The sequence below is a fragment of the Vulpes lagopus genome, chromosome 7 (genome assembly GCF_018345385.1).
Source record: "Vulpes lagopus strain Blue_001 chromosome 7, ASM1834538v1, whole genome shotgun sequence".
Taxonomy (NCBI): domain Eukaryota; kingdom Metazoa; phylum Chordata; class Mammalia; order Carnivora; family Canidae; genus Vulpes; species Vulpes lagopus.
In genome coordinates this window covers 13,360,569-13,383,536 of record NC_054830.1, presented here as the reverse complement: position 1 = coordinate 13,383,536, position 22,968 = coordinate 13,360,569, and the positions used below count along the sequence as shown (strand labels likewise).

At 57.3% G+C, this 22,968-nt stretch overlaps 2 protein-coding genes across 2 annotated transcripts; both read left to right on the top strand.

Moving 5' to 3' along the window:
- Nucleotides 1-1,205: 1,205 nt before the first annotated feature.
- JUND (JunD proto-oncogene, AP-1 transcription factor subunit) lies at nucleotides 1,206-3,117 on the top strand. Its single transcript, XM_041764047.1, has one exon. The coding sequence runs from the start codon at nucleotides 1,362-1,364 to the stop codon at nucleotides 2,403-2,405; it is 1,044 nt and encodes a 347-aa protein (XP_041619981.1). The 5' UTR covers nucleotides 1,206-1,361; the 3' UTR covers nucleotides 2,406-3,117.
- A 6,708-nt stretch (nucleotides 3,118-9,825) lies between these two features.
- Nucleotides 9,826-22,360, top strand: IQCN (IQ motif containing N). Its single transcript, XM_041762396.1, is given in 4 exon segments — nucleotides 9,826-9,909; nucleotides 11,089-14,460; nucleotides 14,462-14,770; nucleotides 21,434-22,360. Coding segments are annotated over 4 exon segments (4,692 nt in total).
- Nucleotides 22,361-22,968: the final 608 nt, after the last annotated feature.

Below are 22,968 nucleotides of genomic sequence, written 5' to 3'. Positions count from 1 at the left end.
GATGGGGGTCAGTGGTAGAAGGGGCCTTAGCCTCCACCATCTGGCTGAGAAACTGGCTCCATTCTGAGTGTGGTGGGAGCCATGGAGGGGTCATGTGAAGGGGCTCTCAGCTAGACCCAGATGTCCCAAGAATCCCTAGGGAGCATTGGGACAGGTTGTTCCCTTCCTCCTCCCTCATAGTTCATCTCCAGCCAGCCTTTAGGGAGGCCCTTGGAGCACTGACAAAAACAAAACAGTATTAAGTAGGTAACAATTACCAGCTAGGATTCCTGCCTAACAACCAGGAAGGGGAGGGCTGCTAAGGAGGAAACTGTGGGGACCTACAGGCAACCACCCTCACCTCAGGACCCACAGCACACCCTGGCAGATGCAGAGTAAAAATATAGGCGGCTGCCCAGAAGCAAGAGGCCAGGGTTCTACCAGGTGGATAAGAGGTCTGGCCTGGTCACACCTTGCCGAGCCTCAGTTTCCCATCTGTAGGTCAGGAAGCCAGACTCCGTACTTTCAGAATCCTCAGTGAAAAGTATCAGGATCAAAGCGCTTCCAGCAACTTCTGGCAGTTTTCCTTTTCCCTCCCTCGTCTTTCTGGGGCAAACACACCACCGGAGATTCGGGGGTAGGAGTGAGACAGAGGCCGATCTGGCCCAAACGCCCAGGGATCCACCGGGAACAGCTAGCTCCCTAAAGCTTTCTGCCCCCAGCCCGTGCGGAGCCAGGGCAGAGGTGCGCTGAGGAAGGCACTTGTAGACGTAGTGGAGCGGGAGGTGCCAGGGAGTTATTTATCCATCCGGGCCCCATCCCCCGCCGGTCCCCGGAGGCCGGCACCGCCCCCACCCCCGCCCAGCCGGGGCCCCACGCGCGGATACGGGGCGGGGCTTTGGGACGGGCAGGAGGCTGGTGGCCGGGCTCATCACGCCACCCGGGACGTGCCTTGGCGGGAGGCAGCGCTGGGGGCATTGGTCGTACACTGCGCTCCCGGGGCGGGGTAACCGGGTCCAGGAGTGGGGCCCGCCTCCATGACGTCAACCCACAAGGCAGCGCGCTGTTGTGCGGTTTACCGCGCGTCACCGGGGCAACGGCGCCAGGGGGGCGTCAGTGGTTTGGCCCCGCCCCACCATGCAAATGAGCGACGTCACCCACACCCAATGGCGAGCGGGGGCAGTGAGCTCATCGCACTGGGCCGAGGCTATAAGAGGGCGCGCGAACTGCGCGGCGCAGGAGCCGCCGCCAGCGGAGGGCCGGGCGCAGCGGCCTCGGCCGGGGCGGGCGCAGGGCCGAGCGGACGGGGGGGCGCAGGCCCCCCGGGCGGCCGCGGCCACTCCCCCCCTCCCCCCGGGCCGGCGCGGCGGGGGAGGCGGAGGATGGAAACACCCTTCTACGGCGATGAGGCGCTGAGCGGCCTGGGCGGCGGCGTCAGTAGCAGTGGCGGCGGTGGTAGCTTCGCGTCCCCGGGTCGCCTGTTCCCCGGGGCGCCCCCGACGGCGGCGACTGGCAGCATGATGAAGAAAGACGCGCTGACGCTGAGCCTGAGCGAGCAGGTGGCGGCGGCGCTCAAGCCCGCGGCCGCGCCGCCCCCGGCCCCCCTGCGCACCGACGGCGCCCCAGGCACGGCGCCCCCCGACGGCCTACTCGCCTCGCCCGACCTGGGGCTGCTCAAGCTCGCCTCGCCCGAGCTCGAGCGCCTAATCATCCAGTCCAACGGGCTGGTCACCACCACGCCGACGAGCACTCAGTTCCTCTACCCCAAGGTGGCGGCCAGCGAGGAGCAGGAGTTTGCCGAGGGCTTCGTCAAGGCCCTGGAAGACTTGCACAAGCAGAACCAGCTGGGCACGGGCGCGGCCTCGGCAGCCGCGGCCGCCGGAGGACCCTCGGGCACGGCTGCGGGCGCCGCGCCTCCTGGCGAACTGGCCCCAGCGGCAGCCACGCCCGAGGCGCCCGTCTACGCGAACCTGAGCAGCTACGCGGGCGGCACCGGGGGTTCGGGGGGTGCTGCGACGGTCGCCTTCGCCGCCGAGCCTGTGCCCTTCCCTCCGCCGCCGCCCCCAGGCGCGCTGGGGCCGCCCCGCCTGACCGCGCTCAAGGATGAGCCGCAGACGGTGCCCGACGTGCCAAGCTTCGGCGAGAGCCCGCCGTTGTCGCCCATCGACATGGACACGCAGGAGCGCATTAAGGCCGAGCGCAAGCGGCTGCGCAACCGCATCGCTGCCTCTAAGTGCCGCAAGCGCAAGCTGGAGCGCATCTCGCGCCTCGAGGAGAAAGTGAAGACGCTCAAGAGCCAGAACACGGAGCTGGCGTCCACAGCGAGCCTGCTGCGCGAGCAGGTGGCGCAGCTCAAGCAGAAGGTCCTCAGCCACGTCAACAGCGGCTGCCAGCTGCTGCCCCAGCACCAGGTGTCCGCGTACTGAGCCCGCGCGCGGGGCGCATGCGCGGCCCCCCTCCCCGGGAGGCGGGCTCGCGTGGGGGGGGCGTGGGCGCCCCGGACTCGGAGAGGGCGCGGCCCCGGGGACACCCCCCTCACCCCCCGGGTGCCAGGATTCCGAGAGGGCGCGGTCCCGAAGGACCCCCCCGGGGGTGCCCAGGACTCGGAGAGGGCGCCTCAGACTCGACAAGCTGGACCCCCTGCTCCTGGGGGGGCAAGCGCATGACCCCCCCGCCCTCGCGCTGCCTCTGTTCCCCGAGCGCGGCCACCCAGTGTTGCACAAACCCGCGCGCCCCGGCCGCCCCTTTGTACACACCGCCGCCGAAGGGGACTCCAAGGGGGCGCAGCCTCAAGCCCTGCCTTTCCTTTTACTTTTTTTTTTTTTTTTTTTTTGCCTTTGGAAGAGAGAAGAACAGAGTGTTCGATTCTGCCCTATTTATGTTTCTACTTGGGAACAAACGTTGGTTGTGTGTGTGTGTTTTTTCTTGTGTTGGTTTTTTAAAGAAATGGGAAGAAGAAAAAAAAAAAGAACTCCCTTCCCTTTCCTTGCTCTTGCTCCCTCCCTTCCGTCCTTCCGACATCCCTCCTCCCGCCCTTTTTGTTCTGTTGTTTTGTTTTGTTTTGCTACGAGTCCACATTCCTGTTTGTAATCCTTGGTTCGCCCGGTTTTCTGTTTTCAGTAAAGTCTCGTTACGCCAGCTCGGCTCTCTGCCTCCTTCTTCCCCCGCCGGGGCCTGATGGGCTGGGCAGGGCCTGGCTCGCACGCTCCCCCTCCCCCCTCCCGTGCCTCCTTCCCCCTCCTCTCTCCGCCCCTGCTAGAGGAGGAGAGCGGGCGTACGGGAGGGGCCTCGCACATCTGGCGCGCAGCGAGCGCCATCTAGGCGCTCCTGGGCCTGGGGCCGACTAATGTCCAGGTTAGGTAGGGGACATTAGGATCTCCAACTGGCGTTTGGAACTAGCGAGCCCCCGGGTGTCACCTTGGGGGAAGAGAGGCTAGAAGATGCAAAGAGGACAATCCGAGGCAGGTAGGAAAGGCAGAAATTTGAACCTCTGGGCCTCCGTTACCCTGTCTGTAAAATGGGCAGAACAGTTGTAAGCTTGCCCCATAAAGTTGGAGGATTAACAGTTTGTTCACAGAGCAGTGCTTGGCTTACAGGTGCTCACAGTTGGTGCTCAGTGTAAGCTTTTATGATTGGCTGGCGGATGGGGGATGCTGAGCCTCAGGACCAGAAGGAAGGTGGCCCAGGTTGGATCCGACTTAGGCAGTCTGCCTCCAGGACTGGAGGTGTGTCTACATTCTGTGGGACCTTCCTTTTAGGGCACAGACTTGGAATCCAGATTTTCCAAGTACTCCCTGAAGTACCTCTTCCTCTCCAACAGCCTAGTCTCCCATTTTAAGGAAACTAATGTTCAGAGAGGTTGAGTGATTGAAGGTCACACAGCCTGAAATTTTTAGGAGTTTGCAGGGACATTTGGACCTTAGGCCTCTCACTTCCAGAACCTGGATGGCCAGGCTGCCTTCTTCCCCTGCCTACTCTGGCCCTTGCTGTTGTTGAGCAAAAGACTCCGGGCCTTGGGCTTCTTCCTCACTTGGGCCCTGAAGGGACTTAGGCATTGGTGGCCAAGGACACAGGGCAGGTCCAGCTGGTGGGCATGTGTGGAGCACCAGCAGTTATACCAGTCCTACCTGGAAAGGTGGGTGAACTGTGCCTGTTTTACAGATGGGGAAGCAGGGATGCAAAGAAGGAGCAGCGTGTACCCATAGTCCCTCTGCCATTGAAAGGGTGGGGCCTCACCACCTACCTGTTTCCTCTTCTGATCACCCTGGCTGCCTACTGTTCAAGGCTTCAAGAACTGCTTTGGGGTTTGGTTTTTAGCCATGTGACCTCACCGCCTTCAGGCAGATGTTTCAGAAGGGGGCCCAGCAGTGAGAGGCCCAAGCTGAAGTGGGGGTGTCTTGACACAGGAGACCAGGAACCACAGTCTGGGGAAGCAGAGCTTCAGTCTTCAGGAGACCGAGTCCCAACTTGGGTGCCAGTCTGCTGCTGTGTAGCCTCAACCAAGTCCTCTTCCCCTGCCCCCTCTACCTTCTGTGCTTTGGAAATGGGTATGTTCATGTCCAGGTAACAGCTCCCGTATCAGTTTGGTGGATGGATAATAATGATACTTGTGCTCCCTGTGCACCCCCAATGTATAGAGAATGGGAGGCCCAGGAGGTTGGGAGATCCATGCAATTCCCCCCAAAATGTTTTATTCATAATCCCAATGCCAAGTGTGTTGCAGGGGCAGGGGGCGGTTCCCCACGCCAACCAGTTCAATTTTCTAGACACCAACCAGGTGTCCTACAATTCAGTTCTGACACTACCTGGAGTTTGTGCAGACCCTACAGGTGAAGAGTTTAGTCCCACCACACCATTGCCACTCAGATGCCATTCGGAAATCTCAGGTTCTGAACAACAAGCCCTCAACCAAGGGTTTCTACACTCCCACTCCAGTTTTGATAATTTGCAGGAAGAGCTCACAGAGCTTAGAAAAGTGCTTTATTTACTATTACTGGTTTGTTATAAAGGATACCACTCAGGAACAGCCAGGTGGAAGAGATGTATGGGGAAAGGTACAGAGAAAGGGGCCTGGAGCTTCCATGCCCCGTCTGGGTGCACCACCCTCTCAGCACCTCCATATATTCACCAAGCCGGAAGCTCTCTGAACCCCAGTGGTTTTCTTTTCTTTTCTTTTTTTTTTTAAATTTTTTTTTTAAAATTTATTTATGATAGTCACAGAGAGATAGAGAGAGGCAGAGACACAGGCAGAGGGAGAAGCAGGCTCCATGCACCGGGAGCCCGACGTGGATTCGATCCCGGGTCTCCAGGATCGCGCCCTGGGCCAAAGGCAGGCGCCAAACCGCTGCGCCACCCAGGGATCCCTCTTTTCTATTCTTTTCTTCTTTTCTTTCTTTTCTTTTCTTTCTTCTTTCAAAGATTTTATTTATTCATGAGAGACTGAGAGAGAGGTAGAGACATAGGCAGAGGGAGAAGCAGGTTCCCTGCAGGGAGCCTGATGTGGGACTGGATCCTGGGACTCCAAGATCAGGTCCCGAGCCAAAGGCAGACGCTCTACTGATGAGCCATCCAGTTGTCCTAACCCCAGTGGTTTCATTCCACAGGCATGATTGGTTGAATCATTGGCCTGTGGTGGTTCGTGCAATCTCCAGCCCCTGTCCTCTCCCAGGAGGTCTGGGAGGTGGGACAAACCTCCAACCCTCTAATGGCTCCGCTTTTCTGGGGACCAGCCACCATCCTGGTCCCCAGCCACCATGCATCTTACTAACATACAAAAGATACTTACAGAGCACCTGGCTGGCACAGTGGATTAGGTATCCAACTGGATTTCGGCTCAGGTCATGATCTCAGAATCCTGAGATCCAGCCCCACATTGGGATCCACACTTAGCTCAGAGTTTGCTTGAGATTATTCTCACCCTCTCTCTCTGCCCCTCCCAGTTGCCCTCTCGCACACTCTGTCTTTCTCTCAAACAAACAAACAAACAAACAAACAAATAAATGTTTTTAAAAAGAAAGGAACATCCCTCCCAAAGATTCCAAGAGTTTTAGAAGCTGAGTGCCAGGAACCAGGGATGAAGACCAAATATATCTTATTATATCCCACTCCTGCTAAATGGCAGAGCAGTGGTTAGAACCCTGGACAGTTGCCTGCCTCCCAGGAGCCTTGGGTCTAAGTGGAGGCTCTATCTTCTCACAAGGATGTGACACGGGGGCTTTTGGGAAAACACAGATCTGATTCCCTACTTGAAACCTTCCTGAAAAAAAGTCCTTGAGTGCATCTAGCCCCGGAAAGATCAATGTCTTTCCAGGCACCTCCCTATCAAAACTACTCTGTTTCCTTAATTTATGGCCTCAGGGCCTTTGCACAGCACAGCTTCAAGTCTGATAACACTTCTTCCCTCAGCTACCCAAATGACCTTTGCTCAAACTCAGCTGCGGTTGCCCTCCTGGCCCCCAACAACCCCCAAGCTGGGCTGGGGCCTTCTTGTGTTTCCACAGGGCTTTGTGCTTCCACCATTATTGCCCTGACCACTGGATTTGTGTTTAGCTCACTGAAAGCCTGGATGGGAGCTGTCCTTGTCATTGCTGAAACAAAGGACATAGATCCTGTCCAACTGCCATGTCCCCGGTTTTGCCCGAAGCTACACCAACAGCATGGAGAAGAAGGGGGGACCTCTGCTGAGTGGGGCTGGGTGTCCCTGTTTGCCTCTTGCTCTGGTGCCTCCCAGTGGCTCCCCAGAGAAGCCAGGCTGAGGCTGCTAGGCCAGGCTGTGTGGCTTTGGCAGGACCCTGCTGAGCTGAGGCCAAGGTGTGTGTCAGCCCCAGCCTGGCCAGCAGTGATTCAGCCCAGGCATCAGCCCAGCCCCAGGAGGTGGATGGGGACAGTGGCCTCACTTTCGCCTTTAGGACTGTGGCTCAGAGTCAATACCCACTTTTGCCAGGCCCATATGGGGATCCCAAGGGACCTTGGGCCCAGTTCTGCTCTAAGGATGGCCCATCCTCAGAGCCAGATACAGATACCCACCTGGCCTTTTAGGATGTGAACCAGAGTATAAGAGCTGTGCCTCCTTTGCTCTAGACCCTCTCGGGGCTCCCCGGAGCCTTCCTGATAAAACCCAAACTCTCATACTCCTGAGGTCCTCCCAATTCAGTATTCTACCTCCTGGCCCTCTTCTCCTGCCTCCAACCACCTCAGCCCCCGTGTTCCCTAATCATGCCCATCCTGTTCCCACCTTGGGCCATGTGGTGCCCTTCCCCCAGCTCTCCTAAGATTACTCCTTCGCCTCCTGCACCTCCTGCGGGACTCAGCCCATCCACCCCCTTTGATTCCTTCCTAGGAGTTTCACACCCCCAAATTATTTGAGCTGTGTCGCTAGGCAAAGTTAGGTGTTCCTCAGAGGCACCTGGAGGGCTCACTTGGTGGAGCATGTGACTGGATCTCGGGGTTGTTTGGTGTAGAGATTACTTAAAATATATTTTTTAAAGATTTTATTTATTCATGAGAGACAGAGACAGAGAGAGAGAGGGAGGAGACGGAGGCAGAGGCAGAGGCAGAGGCAGAGGGGGAGAGGCAGGCTCTCTGTGGAGCAGGGAGCCTGATGGGGAACTTGATCCAGGACCCTGGGATCATGACCTGAGCTGAAAGCAGATGCTGAATCGACTGAGCCACCCAGGTGCCCTTAAAAATAAAATCTTAAAAACAAAAACAAAATGTTAGGTGTTCAACAAATGCCCAAGGTATGTGAGACTGAATTTGCCTTGAGACACATGTAGGGGAAGAATTTGAGGCCCCCTCTACTCAGAGCCCTAGTTTTCTATTCAGGACAGGCAGGTAGTATGTAGCAACCACCAAGACCCTTAGTCTGATCTAGGGCTTGCCCCCAACACTGGGTCTGCCTTCTATTTTTTTTTTTTTTAAGATTTTATTTATTTATCCATGAGAGACACAGAGAGAGGCAGAGACATAGGCAGAGGGAGAAGCAGGCTTCCTGCAGGGAGACTGATGGGGGACTGAATCCCAGGACCCCGGGATCATGACCTAAGCCGAAGGCAGACGCTCAACCACTGAGCCACCCAGGCATCCCTGGGTTAGCCTTCTAGAACTCTCTTCCCCCAGGAGCTGGTGGGGATTGGCTAGAACTTGGCCGTGAGTCACAAAGCCATTGTGGCACCAGGGCCCCAAGGCTGGCCATTCGGGCTGGTGGGTTCAGCTTCAGGGGCAGGTGAGTGGGGCTGGTGGAGGGTTTGGTGGGGGGTTACACGGAGGCTGGGTTGTTCTCCCCTGGCCCCCAGCATCCTCAGAGTCCCCTTGGGCCCTCCAGGCCACTTTAAAAAGTGGTTCAGCTTCTCAGCCCCTCAAAACAGGGGCACTTGGGACCCCCGTAAAAACTGATGGTGGGTTTGTCTGCCTGAGGTCCTAGCCTGGAGAGCCTACCATGTTTCCCTGGGAGGCTGGGAAAGTGGTTTTAGCTTGTATAAGGAAACTGAGACTCAGAGGGGTTTACTCAAAATCGCCAAGCCAGCCATTCGGCTTACATGTCTGGGGGCCCCTAATCCTTTTTCCTGTCCCCTATAATCACATTCCTCTCACTTTGTTGTCTATTTGTTCACTCATTCTGGTTGAGTTCACTGAAAGGACTAAACCATGTGGCTGGTGAACCCGCAGACTCTAGGATAGGTCAGTTCAGATCCTAAAGCTGTTCTCCCTAAATTCTTCAGAACTTAGCTTGAGTGGTTCTCATCCATCCATCCATCCATCCATCCATCCATCCATCCATCCATCCTTTCAACCATCCATCTATCCATCTATCCATCCATGTATCTATCCATAAACATATCGAGCACCTCTTGTGTACACTGTTCTAGGCATTGGGGATTCAACAGCAAATAAGAGACAGACATCCCTACCCATGGGCAGCTCATAGTTCAATGGGGGAGGCAAATCAGAAATAACATAAAGAAGTATGAAATATAGTACATTGGCTTCCCTGGGCCTCAAGGCTCCTCCTCTGTGAAGTGGAGACGATGACTGTGCCCGCCTCCTGGAGAACCAGTCTCAGGCCCATTACACTGATGCTTGTTCTGAATGGGCCCAGCCCATTTGCGGCTGGGATGAAGACTGGGAAGGGGCAGGGCACTCAGGCCATCAAATAAGTGAAGCTAGAATGTTCACCATGAAAGGAGGCAGCACAGGGGTCTTTGAAAACAAATCTATTTTGATCATCTTTGTCTTGAAGTTTTTAATCTATTATCATGTCAATTACTAATATGGTTGAATTTAAGTCTTCTGTTGATGGGCATTTTTAGATGGTTTCTGGTTTGGGGTGAGTATGAACACTTGTACCTCTTAAATGTAAATGTTAGGGTGGAATTGACAAGTTACCTTCAAGACTGACAGTTTCCCCATTTGGTCATGATGTGTCCACCCTTTCAATTTTAGCCATTTTTGTGGATCTTGACACCATTTCTAATGGCCGGATAGCATACAACTGTATGAATGTCCTGTTTAATTTAAGCCACCTCCTAAGTTATTTTTAGTTTTTACTCTTCATAAATAATACAGTGATGAACATCCTTGAACACTCTCCTTTATGCACTTGTAACTGACTCTCTAGCAATCACCTTTTTGGTTATTTCTAGTTGATCTGCTTTTACATATAAAAGAACACTAGTGTAAAATTCCTTTTGCATTCATATTTGTGGACTTAAAAGTTTTTGGCTTTTGTTTTGAAATGTTAGGGTTTTTTATTTTTGTTTTTCTTTTAATATCTCTCCTCACATTGGGCTTGAAAACAGAGCCAGCCCAGGGCAGTGTTGCTGTACGTTGCATGGGATGAAAGGCTGAATGAAGGCTGCTTCCTCTTACAAGCTGGCTTCTGAGATTGCACCTTCTTCTCCTGTTCCTCCTCCAACTCTATGGCCTTCCAAGGTATGAAGATGGCTGGGAAAGGGGAATCGGCTGTTTCAGCCAAAAGTTGGGGGTGGGTTTCTGCCCAACAAACATGTTATGCTCCAGGTGACATATCAAGGATGCTTGGCAGTATCCATCCCAATTCCCTCTGAGCTAAGGTGCTTTTGGAAGCCATAGTGATCCCCTCATTCTTCTACCCACCCATCTGCCAGTGATCTACCCATTACCTGTTAATCATTCACCATCTATGCACTGATCCATCCAGCCATTCATCAGTTCACCTCTTATTCATTGATCTCTTCACCAATTCCTTCAGCTCTCTCCATCCACACACTCGTTTATCTACTCAGGTCTTGTCCATCCTCTACTCACTCGTCTGTCCATCCATCCATTCCACCCTTCTTTCCCCTCATGCTTATTCATCCATCCACTCGTTCATCCATTTAACCACTCATCCATCCATCCATCCATCCATCCATCCATCCATCCACCTACCCATCTGTCCATCCATCCATGTGTCCATTTCCTTATTTATTGACCTATTCATCAATTCATTCATCTACTTCATTTACCTATTTATTCTTCCACACAACCCTTTATCCATCTTTCTAACCCATCCACCATTCATTTATCCAGATATATCCATTCAGTATCTATCTACCCAACTTCCAATCCCCTCCATCTTTCATTTATGAATATAGCCACCCACCCAACACTCACCTGTCCACAGCCTGGAACCCAGGCCCTTTGACTGAGATGAGGACACAGAAATGACTCAGACCTGGTTCCTACCCTCTATGAATTCACAGTAAACAGGGAGAGGCAAATAACACACACACACACACACACACACACACACACACACACAGGAAATTTCCCAAATAGTCTGATCAGAGCTATATTCACAGTATGTTCCAGATATAAAGGAAGTTCAAAAAGCAAGAAGGTGATTGGGCTTTCAGCTGAGAATGTGCATTGTTGCCAGCACTGAAGTAGCCACAGGATGATGAGGGAGATGTAGATATCAAAGGCCACCTGGGCAGGTAGCTGGGAGAGAGGGGGGCCTACAGAGGAGAGGAGAAAGATTGCAAGGTGTCAGAAACAAGAAGATGTAGGTACTGGAGCGCTTGCTCCAGCCAGGAGACCTCTCATCTCTATGGTCCCACTCTCTGACCACCTCTCTGGCCCCCTCCACAGGCACAGCTGACCCACCCAGGAACCAAGACAATGCAGGAAGCAACACAGCTACAGTTGTCACCTGATGGGCAGAGCTTCTACCAGCCCCAGTCTGTCTCTAATATCCAAGACAGAGCAAGGACACTGAGTCCACAGCCTCAGCACGAGCCACTTGTGTCCAGGGAGACCCTTCTGCAACAGCATGACAAGGACAAGATGGTGTCTCGTCACATCCCACACCTACGGGCTGTGGTTGAGAGCCAGGCCTTCAAGAACGTCCTGGTGGATGAGATGGACATGATGCTCTCCCGTGCAGCCACCCTCATCCAAGCCAACTGGAGAGGCTACCAGCTCCGGCAAAAGCTGATCTCCCAGATGATGGCAGCAAAGGCCATCCAGGAGGCCTGGCGACGCTTCAACACTAGGCGTCTCCTCCGGTCTGGGAAGTTGGTGGAAAAAAAAGTGAGCATGGAAGAGGGGGACATCCCTTACCATGCCCCCCAGCAGGTGCGGTTCCAGCATCCTGGAGAGGGCAAGCCCCCTCTGACCCAGCCTGTCATGGTGAGCAAAGAGACCCAGTTCCCTTCTTCTGACAGCCTGGCTGCCTACACCCACCAGCTGGCCCTGCTCCAGAGCCAGAGTACTCTACAGCCTGGCATGCAGGCTCCTTGTGCCACTGGGGGCCCCAGCGTCACCTTCCTGCCACACCAGACCGTTGCCATCAGACTTCCATGTCCAGTGAGTCTAGACACAAAGTGCCACCCATGCCTGCTGACCAGACCTGTCAGAAATTCCTGCCTTGTCCATGTAGAAGGGGACACGGTGAAGGCCAAGCAAGTAACTGCCAGAGTCAACAAGGCAGGAGCCCCAGGGCCTCCACCATGTGGAAGGTATGCTCAGGCCATTCATGGATCACTCAAGACCCAGACTCAGGCCCACATGGAAGCAGAGGTCCTCAAAGCCCCACCCCAAACAGGCCCAGCACCTGTGATGAACAAGACCCCACCTCAGATGTATCCGGTGGCCGCAGTGACCAAGACCCCACCCCAGCCATGTCCAGTGCCCACGGTAACAATAGCCAAGACCCCACCCCAGATATACCCAGTGTCCCGGATAACCAAGACCCCAACCCAGATGTACCCAGCAGCTGCAATGACCAAGACCCCACTCCAGTCATGCCTGGCAGCCATGATGAACAAGACTCCACCCCAGCCGTGCTCAGTGCCCCTGGTAACAATAACCAAGGCCCCACCCCAGACGTACCCCGTAGCCCCAGTGGCCAAGATCCCACCCCAGACATGCCCAGTGGCTACAATGGCCAAGACCTCACCTCAGGCATCCCAGCCAGTCACAATGATCAAGAGCCCACTTCAGTCATGCCTGGCGGCCATGGTGAACAAGATCCCACCCCAGCCATGCCCAGCAGCCCCAATGTCCAAGACCCCAATCCAGATGCGACCAACAGCCTCAACAACTAACACTGCACCCCAGACACGACCGGCAGCCATGATGGCCAAGATCTCACCACAGATATGCCTGTTGGCCTCTATGATCAAGCCCACAACACAGGCAAGGCCTGTGGCCGCGACGACCAAGACTCCTCCCCAGACGTGCCCAGTGCCTGCTGTGGCCAGGACTCCAACTCAGGTGCGCCCAGCAGCCCCAATGACCAAGACCCCACTGCAGACGTGTCCAGGAGCTGGTGTGGCCAAGACTCCATCTCAGACACTCCCAGGGGCCACAGTGACCAAGACCCCTCCTCAGACGCGTCTGGCAGCCATGGTCACCAAAACCCCAGCCCAATTTCGCTCAATGGCTGCCATCCTCAGGACCCTCTGCCTGCCACCTGCAGCAGCTGGAAATCTGAAGTCTTCGCCTCCAGCAGTGGCAGCAGCTGGAATTCCCAACACCTCATCCCACACGTATCTAAATGGACCAAAGGCCAAGGCTGTGGTGAGCACAAAGCAGACAGCAGGCATGGTCAAGATCTCTTCTCACTCATACCTGGCTAATGGAAAGGTCAAATACTTTTCCTCACATCTGGGAGCTGGGGCCCCCAAGGCTCCAGCCAGACCACCTTTGGAAGCTGAAAAACTCAAGGCCGTCTCCCAGAAGCAGGTGAAAACAGGAACAATGTCTAATACCACCATAGCCATTGAAATGCCCCGGGATTCACCCTGGGCAAAAGTGGCTGAGGACAGGAGCAAGTCCTCATTACAGACACACCTGAGGACGGATGTCGTGAAGGTTCAGTCGCAGGTGTATATGCCCATAGAGACAGCCGTGGTCCTGCCCCAGGCACAGTTGGCCACATGTCCAGTCAAGGCCCTGCCCCAGGCACATCTGGATACATGTCTGGCCAAAGCTCTGCCCCAGGAACGGCTGGCCACCTGTTCAACCGCAGCCTCGTCCCAGGGACAGCTGCTTGCGGAACTGACTGCGGCCTTGCCTCAGGCACATCTGGGCACCTGTCTGGCCAAGACCCTGTCCCAGGCACATCCATCGGCCAAGCTGGCCAAGGCCCTGTCCCAGGGACATCCACCTGCTGAGCTGACCACATCTCAGGCTCAGGCACACCTGGGCTCCTGTCTGTCCAAGGCCCTGTCCCAGGCACATTCGCCCGCCAAGCTGACCAAGGCTCCGTCCTTCGCACATCTAGGCACGTGTCTGACCAAGGCACAGTCTCAGGCTCATCTGGCTACAGGAGTGATGAAGGTCCAATCTCAGGCACATCTGCCCACTGGGCTGACCAAGGTGCAATCCCAGGCCCAGCTGGTCACAGAAACAGCCAAGTGCCTCTACGCAGCCCACCAACCTGCTGAGCTCAGCAACAAGACCCAGTCGCAGCCGTTCCTGGCTGGGTTCAAGGCCTCCACCCAGCCCTGCCAGCACGTTGGTGCTCTTGGCCCTCTGCCCCGACCCACACCAGAGGACAGACTGACCCAGATCCAGCCCCATGACTGTGCGCAAGGCAAAGCCACACAGGGCCCACGCCAGGGGGTCTCTGAGGCCCAGAGCATGCTAGTGCCTCTGCTGGCGTCTGCCGGACACCCCGCATGTAACGTGGAATCCTGGGGCGATAGCGGGGCTACCCGGACCCAGTCATCGATGGCCAGCCCTGCCACACCCTGCCAGGAAGACCTGGCGACCTCCCAGCTGGCCTCCCTGTGCGCGGAGCTGGCTGCCGAGCTGGGCTCCCAGGAGGACCTCCGTGCCCTCTTGGCAAAAGCCCTTTCCCAGGGGCAAGTGAGGGCAGCCCTGAACCAGGCTCTGTCCAAGAAAGTTCTGGGCGCCACGATGGCCAAGGCCCTGCCCCAGGGCATGCTGGGCGCAGCGCTGATGAAAGTGCTGTCCTGGGGCGAGCTGGGCCTAGCCCTGTCGCGCACCCTGTCCCCCTGGCGAGCTGCGGGCAGAACTCACTAAAGCCAAGCAGGGTAAACTGGCGGACGTGCTCAGCAAGGCCCTGACAGAGGAAGAGTGGGCTGCTCTGAGCCAAGCCCTATGTCAGGGGGAGCTGGGCGCTGTCCTGAGCCAGTCTCTGTCTCAGGCAGCCCTGAGGACTGGAGTCTTCCCCAAGGCCGCCTCGAAAACAGCAGGAAGCAGGATGACTATGGTCCCCACCCCGGTGGAGGTGGACTACAGGGGGAGCCCATCGGCTGCGTGGGTGCCCAACCTAGGCCTCGTGAGACCACAGCCCAGCAAGGTCAGGGTTCCCCAGGACGGGGCCTGGGAGGGCTTCGTCACAGGCTGGCCTGCCGGGTTCTTGGAAGAGATGGGGGATGGGGCCATGCTCGGGAGGTCACCCTGCTCATCGGTGGTCTTTATGGGTGCCTCCCTGGCTAGTAGAGTGATCACCACGATTCATCAGTATCCCCTGATTGCTGCCCTGGACCCCACTCTGTTATGGGAGGTGGAGCCCAGCAGGGCCTCCCCAAACCTTTATTTGAGCCCTGAGGTCAGTAGGGAAAATGCGTGCCTGGCCCCAGGCACCAGTGAATTGGCATCAGATCTCAACCCCATGGAGAGTGACTTGGGCCCTAATTTGCCCAAACCACCCCACCTGCAGCTGCCCCCCAGTCTGTGGCAGCTGCTCATTGCCAATGGCGTGGGCCCAAGCACCAGCCAGCCATCGGTGGCTGGTGGCACAGCCCCAAGCGCCCATAAGCCACACATGGTCAGCAGGGTGGCCTCACGTCGGTGGGCGTCGACCGGGGAGGGCAAGGGGGCCTCAGGTACACTTCCCTGCGCCGCGGGTGGTGGGAGGGCTGCCCATTCCCAGCAGTGTACCGTTACCTACGGGAGATCTGTTTGCTGGGGTCAGTCCTCCGGGATCAACAGGGTGCCCCCCGGTGTGTATCGATCCTCAGCTGCCAAGGTGTCACAACAGCCCTCTGTGGCCCGTGAGGAGACCACACAGAAAACCCCGTCCCCAAATCACAAACGGGCCTCCGCAGCTACCAGGGAGAGAACTAACAAGTCGACCCCAGGTCCACTGAGGGCTGCCAGTATGAGCAAAATGTCTCTGACTCAACCACAGATCCCCAAGGCCTGTGACATCACCCTGGGTCTCTTGCCTGGCTCCACGGTTCCTGGTCATCGCTGGGCCTTCAAGACTCAGGCTGATCCCAGTGTGTTCCCAGCACCCCCAGGCAATAAGTTGGCACATACTCTTTCCCGTTCGGCCGTCCCTAGGCAGGAGAGGAATCGAACCCAGGGCACCGTTGCCAGTACGTACTGCCCACAGGAGCGAGTGACTGGCCATATACTCACTGAACTGGTGGCCAGTTTGCCCCAGGGTCCAGACAATGACCTGCCTGGAAGGCTCTCTCAAGGCTCCACAGACTATGGCCTGAATGTGAGTAATTCCCAGAGCTCCCTGCCTAGCTGCAGCTCGCTCAGCCTCTCTAGCATGTCTGTGGCCAGTCTGACTGCTGTCGACCTGGTAGAGGAGGAGTCCTGGGAGGCCAACTTGGATGGGGAAATTAATCTAGATACCCTCCTCTCTGGAGAGGCTGTGGGGAGGCTCCAGAAGCCTAGAGATAGGGAAGAAACTAAGAAAGTGGACCGGGGCCACACAACCCCACGCCTCTACCACCAGCCCTCTGCAGGCTCAAAGCTGATCCCCATTCTGCACCAGAGCTCAGTGTCCGGTCGCGTGACCCTGAGTGTCCACTGGGGCTCAGATGATCAGGATGATGGGGATGTGTCCTCAGGTCAAAGCTCCATGGGTCTGAAGGAAAGCTTATCTCAGAAATCCTACAGGACAGGACTGACCAGAAGTCTGTCTTTGGATAATGTCCCTACCACACATGAGCAGACATCCATGGCCACTCGGTTGACCTCAAGCCTGTCCCAGCCATCGGTAGTCAGTAAGGTGGCTCCAAACCCAGGCCAGCCACTTACGGTCAGTGGGGTTGCCCCCAGCCCATCTGAATTACCTGTGTCTGGTAAGGTCACCCCTAGTCTAACTGAGCCATCTATGGCTAGTAAGGTGACCCTCAGCCTAGGCCAAACATCTATGACCGGTGGGGTGGTCCCCAGCCTAGCCCGGCCATCTGTGACCAGTGGGATCGCCCCTAGCTTAACCCAGCCATCTATATCTGGTGGGGTGGTCCCTAGCTTAGCTCAGGCATCTGTGACTGGAAGGGTGGCCCCCAATCTATCTCAGGCATCTGTGACTGGAAGGGTGGCCCCCAGGCTATCTCAGGCATCTGTGACTGGAAGGGTGGCCCCCAACCTCACCTGGCCATCTGTGACCCGTGCGGTGGCCCCTAGCCTCGCCTGGCCATCTGTGACCCGTGGGGTGGCTCCCAGCCTCACCCAGGCATCTGTGACCAAGGGGGTATCCCCCAGCCTAGCCCGGCCATCTGTGACCGGTGGGGTGGCCCCCAGCCTAGCTCAGGGATCTATGACTGGTGGGGTGACCCCCAGGCTCGCCCAGCCATCTATGACTGGTGGGGTGACCCCCAGCCTTGCCCGGCCATCTGTGACCAGTGGGGTGGCTCCCAGCCTTGCCCAGGCATTTATGACTGGTGGGGTGGCCCCCAGCCTTGCCCAGGCATCTATGACTGGTGGGGTGACCCCGAGCCTTGCCCAGGCATCTATGACTGGTGGGGTGACCCCCAGCCTCACCCAGCTATCTGTGACCAGTGGGGTGACCCCCAGCCTTGCCCAAGCATCTATGACTGGTGGGGTGGCCCCCAGCCTTGCCCAGGCATCTATGACTGGTGGGGTGACCCCCAGCCTCGCCCAGGCATCTGTGACTGGTGGGGTGACCCCCAGCCTCACCCAGCTATCTGTGACCAGTGGGGTGACCCCCAGCCTTGCCCAAGCATCTATGACTGGTGGGGTGACCCCCAGCCTTGCCCGGCCATCTGTGACCAGTGGGGTGGCTCCCAGTCTTGCCCAGGCATCTGTGACCAGTGGGGTTGTTCCCAGCCTAGTCCAGGCATCTGTGACCAGTGGGGTGGCCCCCAGCCCAGCTCAGGCATCTATGGCCAGTGGGGTTACTCCTAGCCTCGCCCAGCCATCTGTGACCAGTGGGGTGGCCCCCAGCCTTGCCCAGGCATCTATGACTGGTGGGGTGGCCCCCAGCCTAGTCCAGGCATCTGTGACTGGTGGGGTGGCCCCCAGCCCAGCTCAGGCATCTACGACCGGTGGGGTGACCCTCAGCCCGGCACAGCCATCTGTGAGTGGCGGGGTGGCCCCCAGCCTAGTCCAGGCATCTGTGACTGGTGGGGTGGCCCCCAGCCTAGTCCAGGCATCTGTGACTGGTGGGGTGGCCCCCAGCCTATCTCAGGCATCTGTGACCAGTGGGTTGGCCCCCAGCCAGGCTAAGTCATCTGTAACTAAGCTGTCTATGACAAGTGGTGTAACTAGCCTAGCTAAACCATCTATAACTAAGCCATCTGTGACCAGTGGGGTAACCCCCAGTCTGGTTAAGCCATCTATGACTGATGGGGTGGCCCCCACCGTAGCCCAGCCACCAGTGACTGGTGCAGTGGCTCCCAGCCCAGCTCAGGCATCCATGGCCTGTGTGGTGGCCTCCAGCCTAAGCCAGCCAGCAGTGACCAGTGGAGTGGCTCCCAGCCTAGCACAGCCATCTATGATTGGTGGGATAGCCCCCAGCCTAGGCCAGCCAGCAATGGCCTGTGTGGTGGCCCCCAGCCTAGGCCAGCCATCAGTGGCCTGTGTGGTGGTCTCCACCCTAGCCCAGCCATTTGTGGCCAATAGGGGGCCCCTCAGCCTATTCCAGCCATCTGTAATTGGTGGTGCTGGTTGCACTGTTGGCCAGTCAAATTGGATGCCTAAGGTGGGTTCAAATGTACCATCAAGGGTGGATGCAGTGGCCTCTAGCCTGCATCATCCATCATTTGTGACTGAAATCCCTGCGGGTACATCATATCCCCCTACAACTAGCAGCATGGGCCAAGATCTGAACCAGTCATCTGTGGCCACTGAGATGGCCCTATGTCAAGAGCCTGTAATGGTTGATGGGGTGGCCTCAAACCCCCAGGCCCCTGAGTTCAAGGAGGTGCCCCTGGCATTTCATCAGCCACTAAGTGTCAGTGGGGGGCACCCAAACATAACCGAACATTCTGCTGTCACTCTCTCCGCCCCAAATATCTACCAGACATCCGGGGCTAGTGGAGAGGACTCTTGTCTAGACCGAGTTACCAGTATATCTCCGGGGGCTCTGTTCAGGGGCATGGCTGCAAGCATCTCCCCCGGCACTATGGCTGCTAGCATGTTCCCAAATATGTCTAGGGGGACCCTGGCTGCTGGTATGTTCCTCAGTATGTCTCCAGGACCTATGTCTCCGGGCATGACAGGGAGTGTGTGCCAGGGGAGTGTGGCGACTGGTATGGGCCAATTTCAAGTAGTCAGCGGCATGGCTCCCATTGCATTCCCAGCCTCCGTGGCAGGGGCCCCTTTGATTCATGAACAAGCCACAGAGGTGGGTCCTGGTTTCTCTCAGGCTTCAGTGCCCAACAGACTGGGTATGAGGCCATTCAGGTTTTCTCAAGCCAATGCAGACCCCACCATGTCTCAGGTCAATGTTGATCTACCAGTATCTTTGAACAACCAGCATCCTCCTGTGTCCACAGTTGTGGCATCTGGTTACCAACAAGCTGATGCTTTCAGCCAGGAGCCCCTGATGGGCACAGCTAGTGGCCTGGTGCCAGGTTCTGTAGCCACCAGGATGCCCGCAGCCCTGGCCCCGGGTACTGCGGCCAGTGGTGTGGCCCCCAGCCTTCCCCCAGAGTCTGTGATCAGGGGCGTGGGCCAGAGCCTGCCTCCAGGGCCGGTGATCAGTGGTGTGCCTCCCCACCTTCCACCCAGTTACGTGATCAGTGGTGTGGCTCCAACCTTTCCCGTAGGGTCTGTGATCTGTAGTATCAGCCACAGCCTTCCCCCCGGATCTGTGATTAGCGGCATGGGCCAGGGTCTTCCTCCAGAACCCATGGCCAGTGCTGTGGCCCCGAGCTTTCCTCCAGGTTCTGTGGCTAGTAGGGAGTCCCCTAGTCTGACGGCAGCATCTGGGGGTGGTGGGAAGAGACAAACCCTCTCCATGAGACCCTCAGTTAGTTTTACTGCTCCAAGCCTAATCCCAGGTTCAGTGTCAAACGAGACAGACACAAATGTCTCTCCTGAGTCTGTGGCTTCTAGTGTGTTTCCAACATCTGTGGCTGGAGAACTGAATCAGGGACTGGTTCTGGGGTCCACAGCTAATGCAGCCGGTGTGCCCTCCACAGTCGGAAATGTGGCCCAGAGCCTTCCCCAGGGGTCCATGCTGGTTGGGATCACTCCCCGTCCTTACCATGGAGCCCTGGCTGGAGAAGGGTCTATAGCCCCCTTCCAGGCATCCCATACCACTAGCCTGGCTCAGCTTCATCCCCAGGGCTTGGAAGCTAGTGACACAACCAGGAGAGGACACCAAGTGCCCACAGTTCTACAAAGAGCCTCACAGTTGAACCACACCCTTGAGATGATGCCATTTGAGGCCACAGATGACCAGGCCGTGATGAAGCCAGAGGGCCTGGACAAGGGTCTGTCCCAGGTGTCCATATCCAGTGGGGACTCCATGGTCCTTGATGCAACCCCATGGATGTTCCATAGTCCCCTGTCAGGTGACATTAACGACAGCCACGAATTCCTTCCCGACAGTCAAAGACCACTGTTGGAGAAGGTAGCTCCCAACCAGACTGAATCTCTGACCAGTGGCATGGCTCCTGTCCCTCCCCAGCCCCTGAATGTTGCCAACCACTCCATGGCTGGTAGTGCCACCCCAACTCTGCAGCAGAGGTCAGCAACCAGTTGGCGGCCCCCCAGCTCCCACTTTGTGACTGCTAGCAGGGTCCCCAGTGTGCTCATGGAGTCTGTCAGGGCTCCTGGGGCCCTCTTGGCTCAACAGGCATCGATGGCTCACATCATACCCCAGAGCCCCTCAGTGGCTCACATCATACCCCAGAGCCCCTCAGTGGCTCACATCATACCCCAGAGTCCCTCGGTGGCTCACATCATACCTCAGAGCCCCTCGGTGGCTCACATCATACCCCAGAGCCCCTCAGTGGTTCATATCATACCCCAGAGCCCCCCGGCGCCTCACATCATACCCCAGAGCCCCTCGGTGGCTCACATCATACCCCAGAGCCCCACAGTGACTCACATCATGTCCCAGGACCCCCCAGTGACTCAGGTGCCCCAGAGCCCTGCCTATAATATGGGGGCTTCTACTAGAGTTTCAGGGTCACCCAAGCTGGCCCATAGCAGTCCTACGGCATTCAGCTTGCACCCAGGATCTATAACTGGGATGGGGACCCCAAGCACTTCCCAGAGGTCAGCAACCACCCACAAGGCCTCCCATGTGTCGCTTTGTCCATCCAGCACTAGTGGGATGGCATCTGATGGGTTCCAGGTAGCAGCTGTCCCCAGGGCACACCAGAAGCCAGTGTCTGGGGACCTGGCTCAGAACAACCACAAGTTTCTTGGCTCTAGAAAATCCTATAGGTCCATACATGGTTATTCCGTCCCAGACATGCTAGACAGTAACATAGCCAAGGTTGTGCCCTTGCATGAAGTGCAGGAGCACACCTACAGGTCCTCACAGGAAAGTCCCAAACACTCCAAGAGTGCGCCACCCGTCATAACACCAATCATCCGCACCACTGAGGTGGCACACAACACGGCCACCTCTAGGCTGCACCCAGGGCTTCGGAGGGTGTCTCTGGGCTATGAGTCCTCACCTGACGGCTCCCGGAGGCCCCTTTTAGCCCAGGAGTCGATGGAGGGGTCTCTGGATTTCCGTAGCGCCGGGGCTCCTGTAGACAGTGACAGGGCATCCCTGACTCCCACTGTACTCCAGGGCCCCGTGGATGCTGGCATAGCTGGTGGCCAAGCATGGAACTCTGCCGTCCCCAGTGTAGCGGTCGGGCCCATGAGCAGCGCAGTGGCCCCTGGTGGCGCGTGGGATCTGGCCAGGGCTTCTGTGCCATGGGACACCGTGGGCAGAGAGGCAGCGGCGGATCCCAGACAGTCGGGGAAGCTGGTGGCATCGATGCAGGCTGTGGAGAAGATAATCATCCATGCTGTGGTCACTATCCAGGCATGCGCACGTGGCTACCTGGTGCGCCGTACCGTCAAGGTGTGGCACCAGTGGGCCATCATCATCCAGGCTGCCTGGCGCGGCTACCGTGTGCGGCGGGACTTGGCCCGGCTCTCTCGAGCCGCCACCACCATCCAGGCTGTGTGGCGAGGCTTCCTCACTCGCCGGCCCGAGACTCAGCAAACCATGCTCCCGGCCATGTGGTGCAAAATGGGCAGCAGGACCAGGTCAGCATCCGACCACCGCTGCTTCCAGTCGTGCCAGCCACACATCTGCGCCCTCTGCCAGTCACTGAGTCCCAGGCTGGGGAGCCCGCCCAGCGTGGTGATGCTCGTGGGTTCCAGCCCCCGCACGTGCCACATGTGTGGCCACACGCTGCCCACTCGGGTGGTGCATGGCATGGGCCGGGGCTCCATAGTCCAGGCTGGCTTGCCGTGGGGCTGCGCCACCCAGATGAATTCCCGGAGCCCCCGGCTGTCCCGTCGCCGGATTAAGGCGGCCACGGCCATCCAGTCGGCCTGGAGAGGCTTCAGTGTACGCCGCCGTCTGAAGCAGCAGCAGATGGCAGCCAAGATGCTTCAAGCCACCTGGCGCGGCCATCGCACCCGGGCCTCCCTCACTACGGACGCGCTCTTGGGGCCGGCAGCGTGGGACAGCTCGCAGCACATGCAGTGGCCAGGTGTCTAGAACATCGGCTGACTAGTGGGGGGGGACACCAGGGGAGGGACAGTGTGGCTCTCTGGGTCTAATGAATAAAGCCCTCCACAGCCTGGGTCTTGGTCCACCTGTGTTCATGAAGGTGTCTTGGGCATGGTTGGCGGGATGGGGGGTAGGAGAATTGGGAGGGTCTGGAGCATCCTGGATGGATGAGGCCCTAAATTTTCCCTCCAGCCATGCAGTTAGTACATGGGGTCTGTGGCTGGGATCGGAACCCTCAGCCTCTTCCAGAGCTCAGAGCCAACCATGTGGCCCCACATATATTACTGTGTCTATTGGGGCCTAATGGGGTGGAGTCCAGTCAGTTACAGATGAAAGCTGTCCCCAGTACATTCCAGAAGCCAGTGTTGGGAAAGCTGGCCTAAAATGGCTGCCATGAGATTGTTGGCCCTAGAAAAATCCTACAGGTGCATGAGTGGGTGCCTCGTTCAAGAAATGCTAGGCGGGGGATCCCTGGGTGGCGCAGCGGTTTGGTGCCTGCCTTTGGCCCAGGGCGCAATCCTGGAGACCCGGGATCGAATCCCACGTCGGGCTCCCGGTGCATGGAGCCTGCTTCTCCCTCTGCCTGTGTCTCTGCC

Bases quoted from the DNA above. Each gene is read 5' to 3' on its own strand.
- JUND (XM_041764047.1), top strand. From the start codon at position 1,362: ATGGAAACACCCTTCTACGGCGATGAGGCGCTGAGCGGCCTGGGCGGC.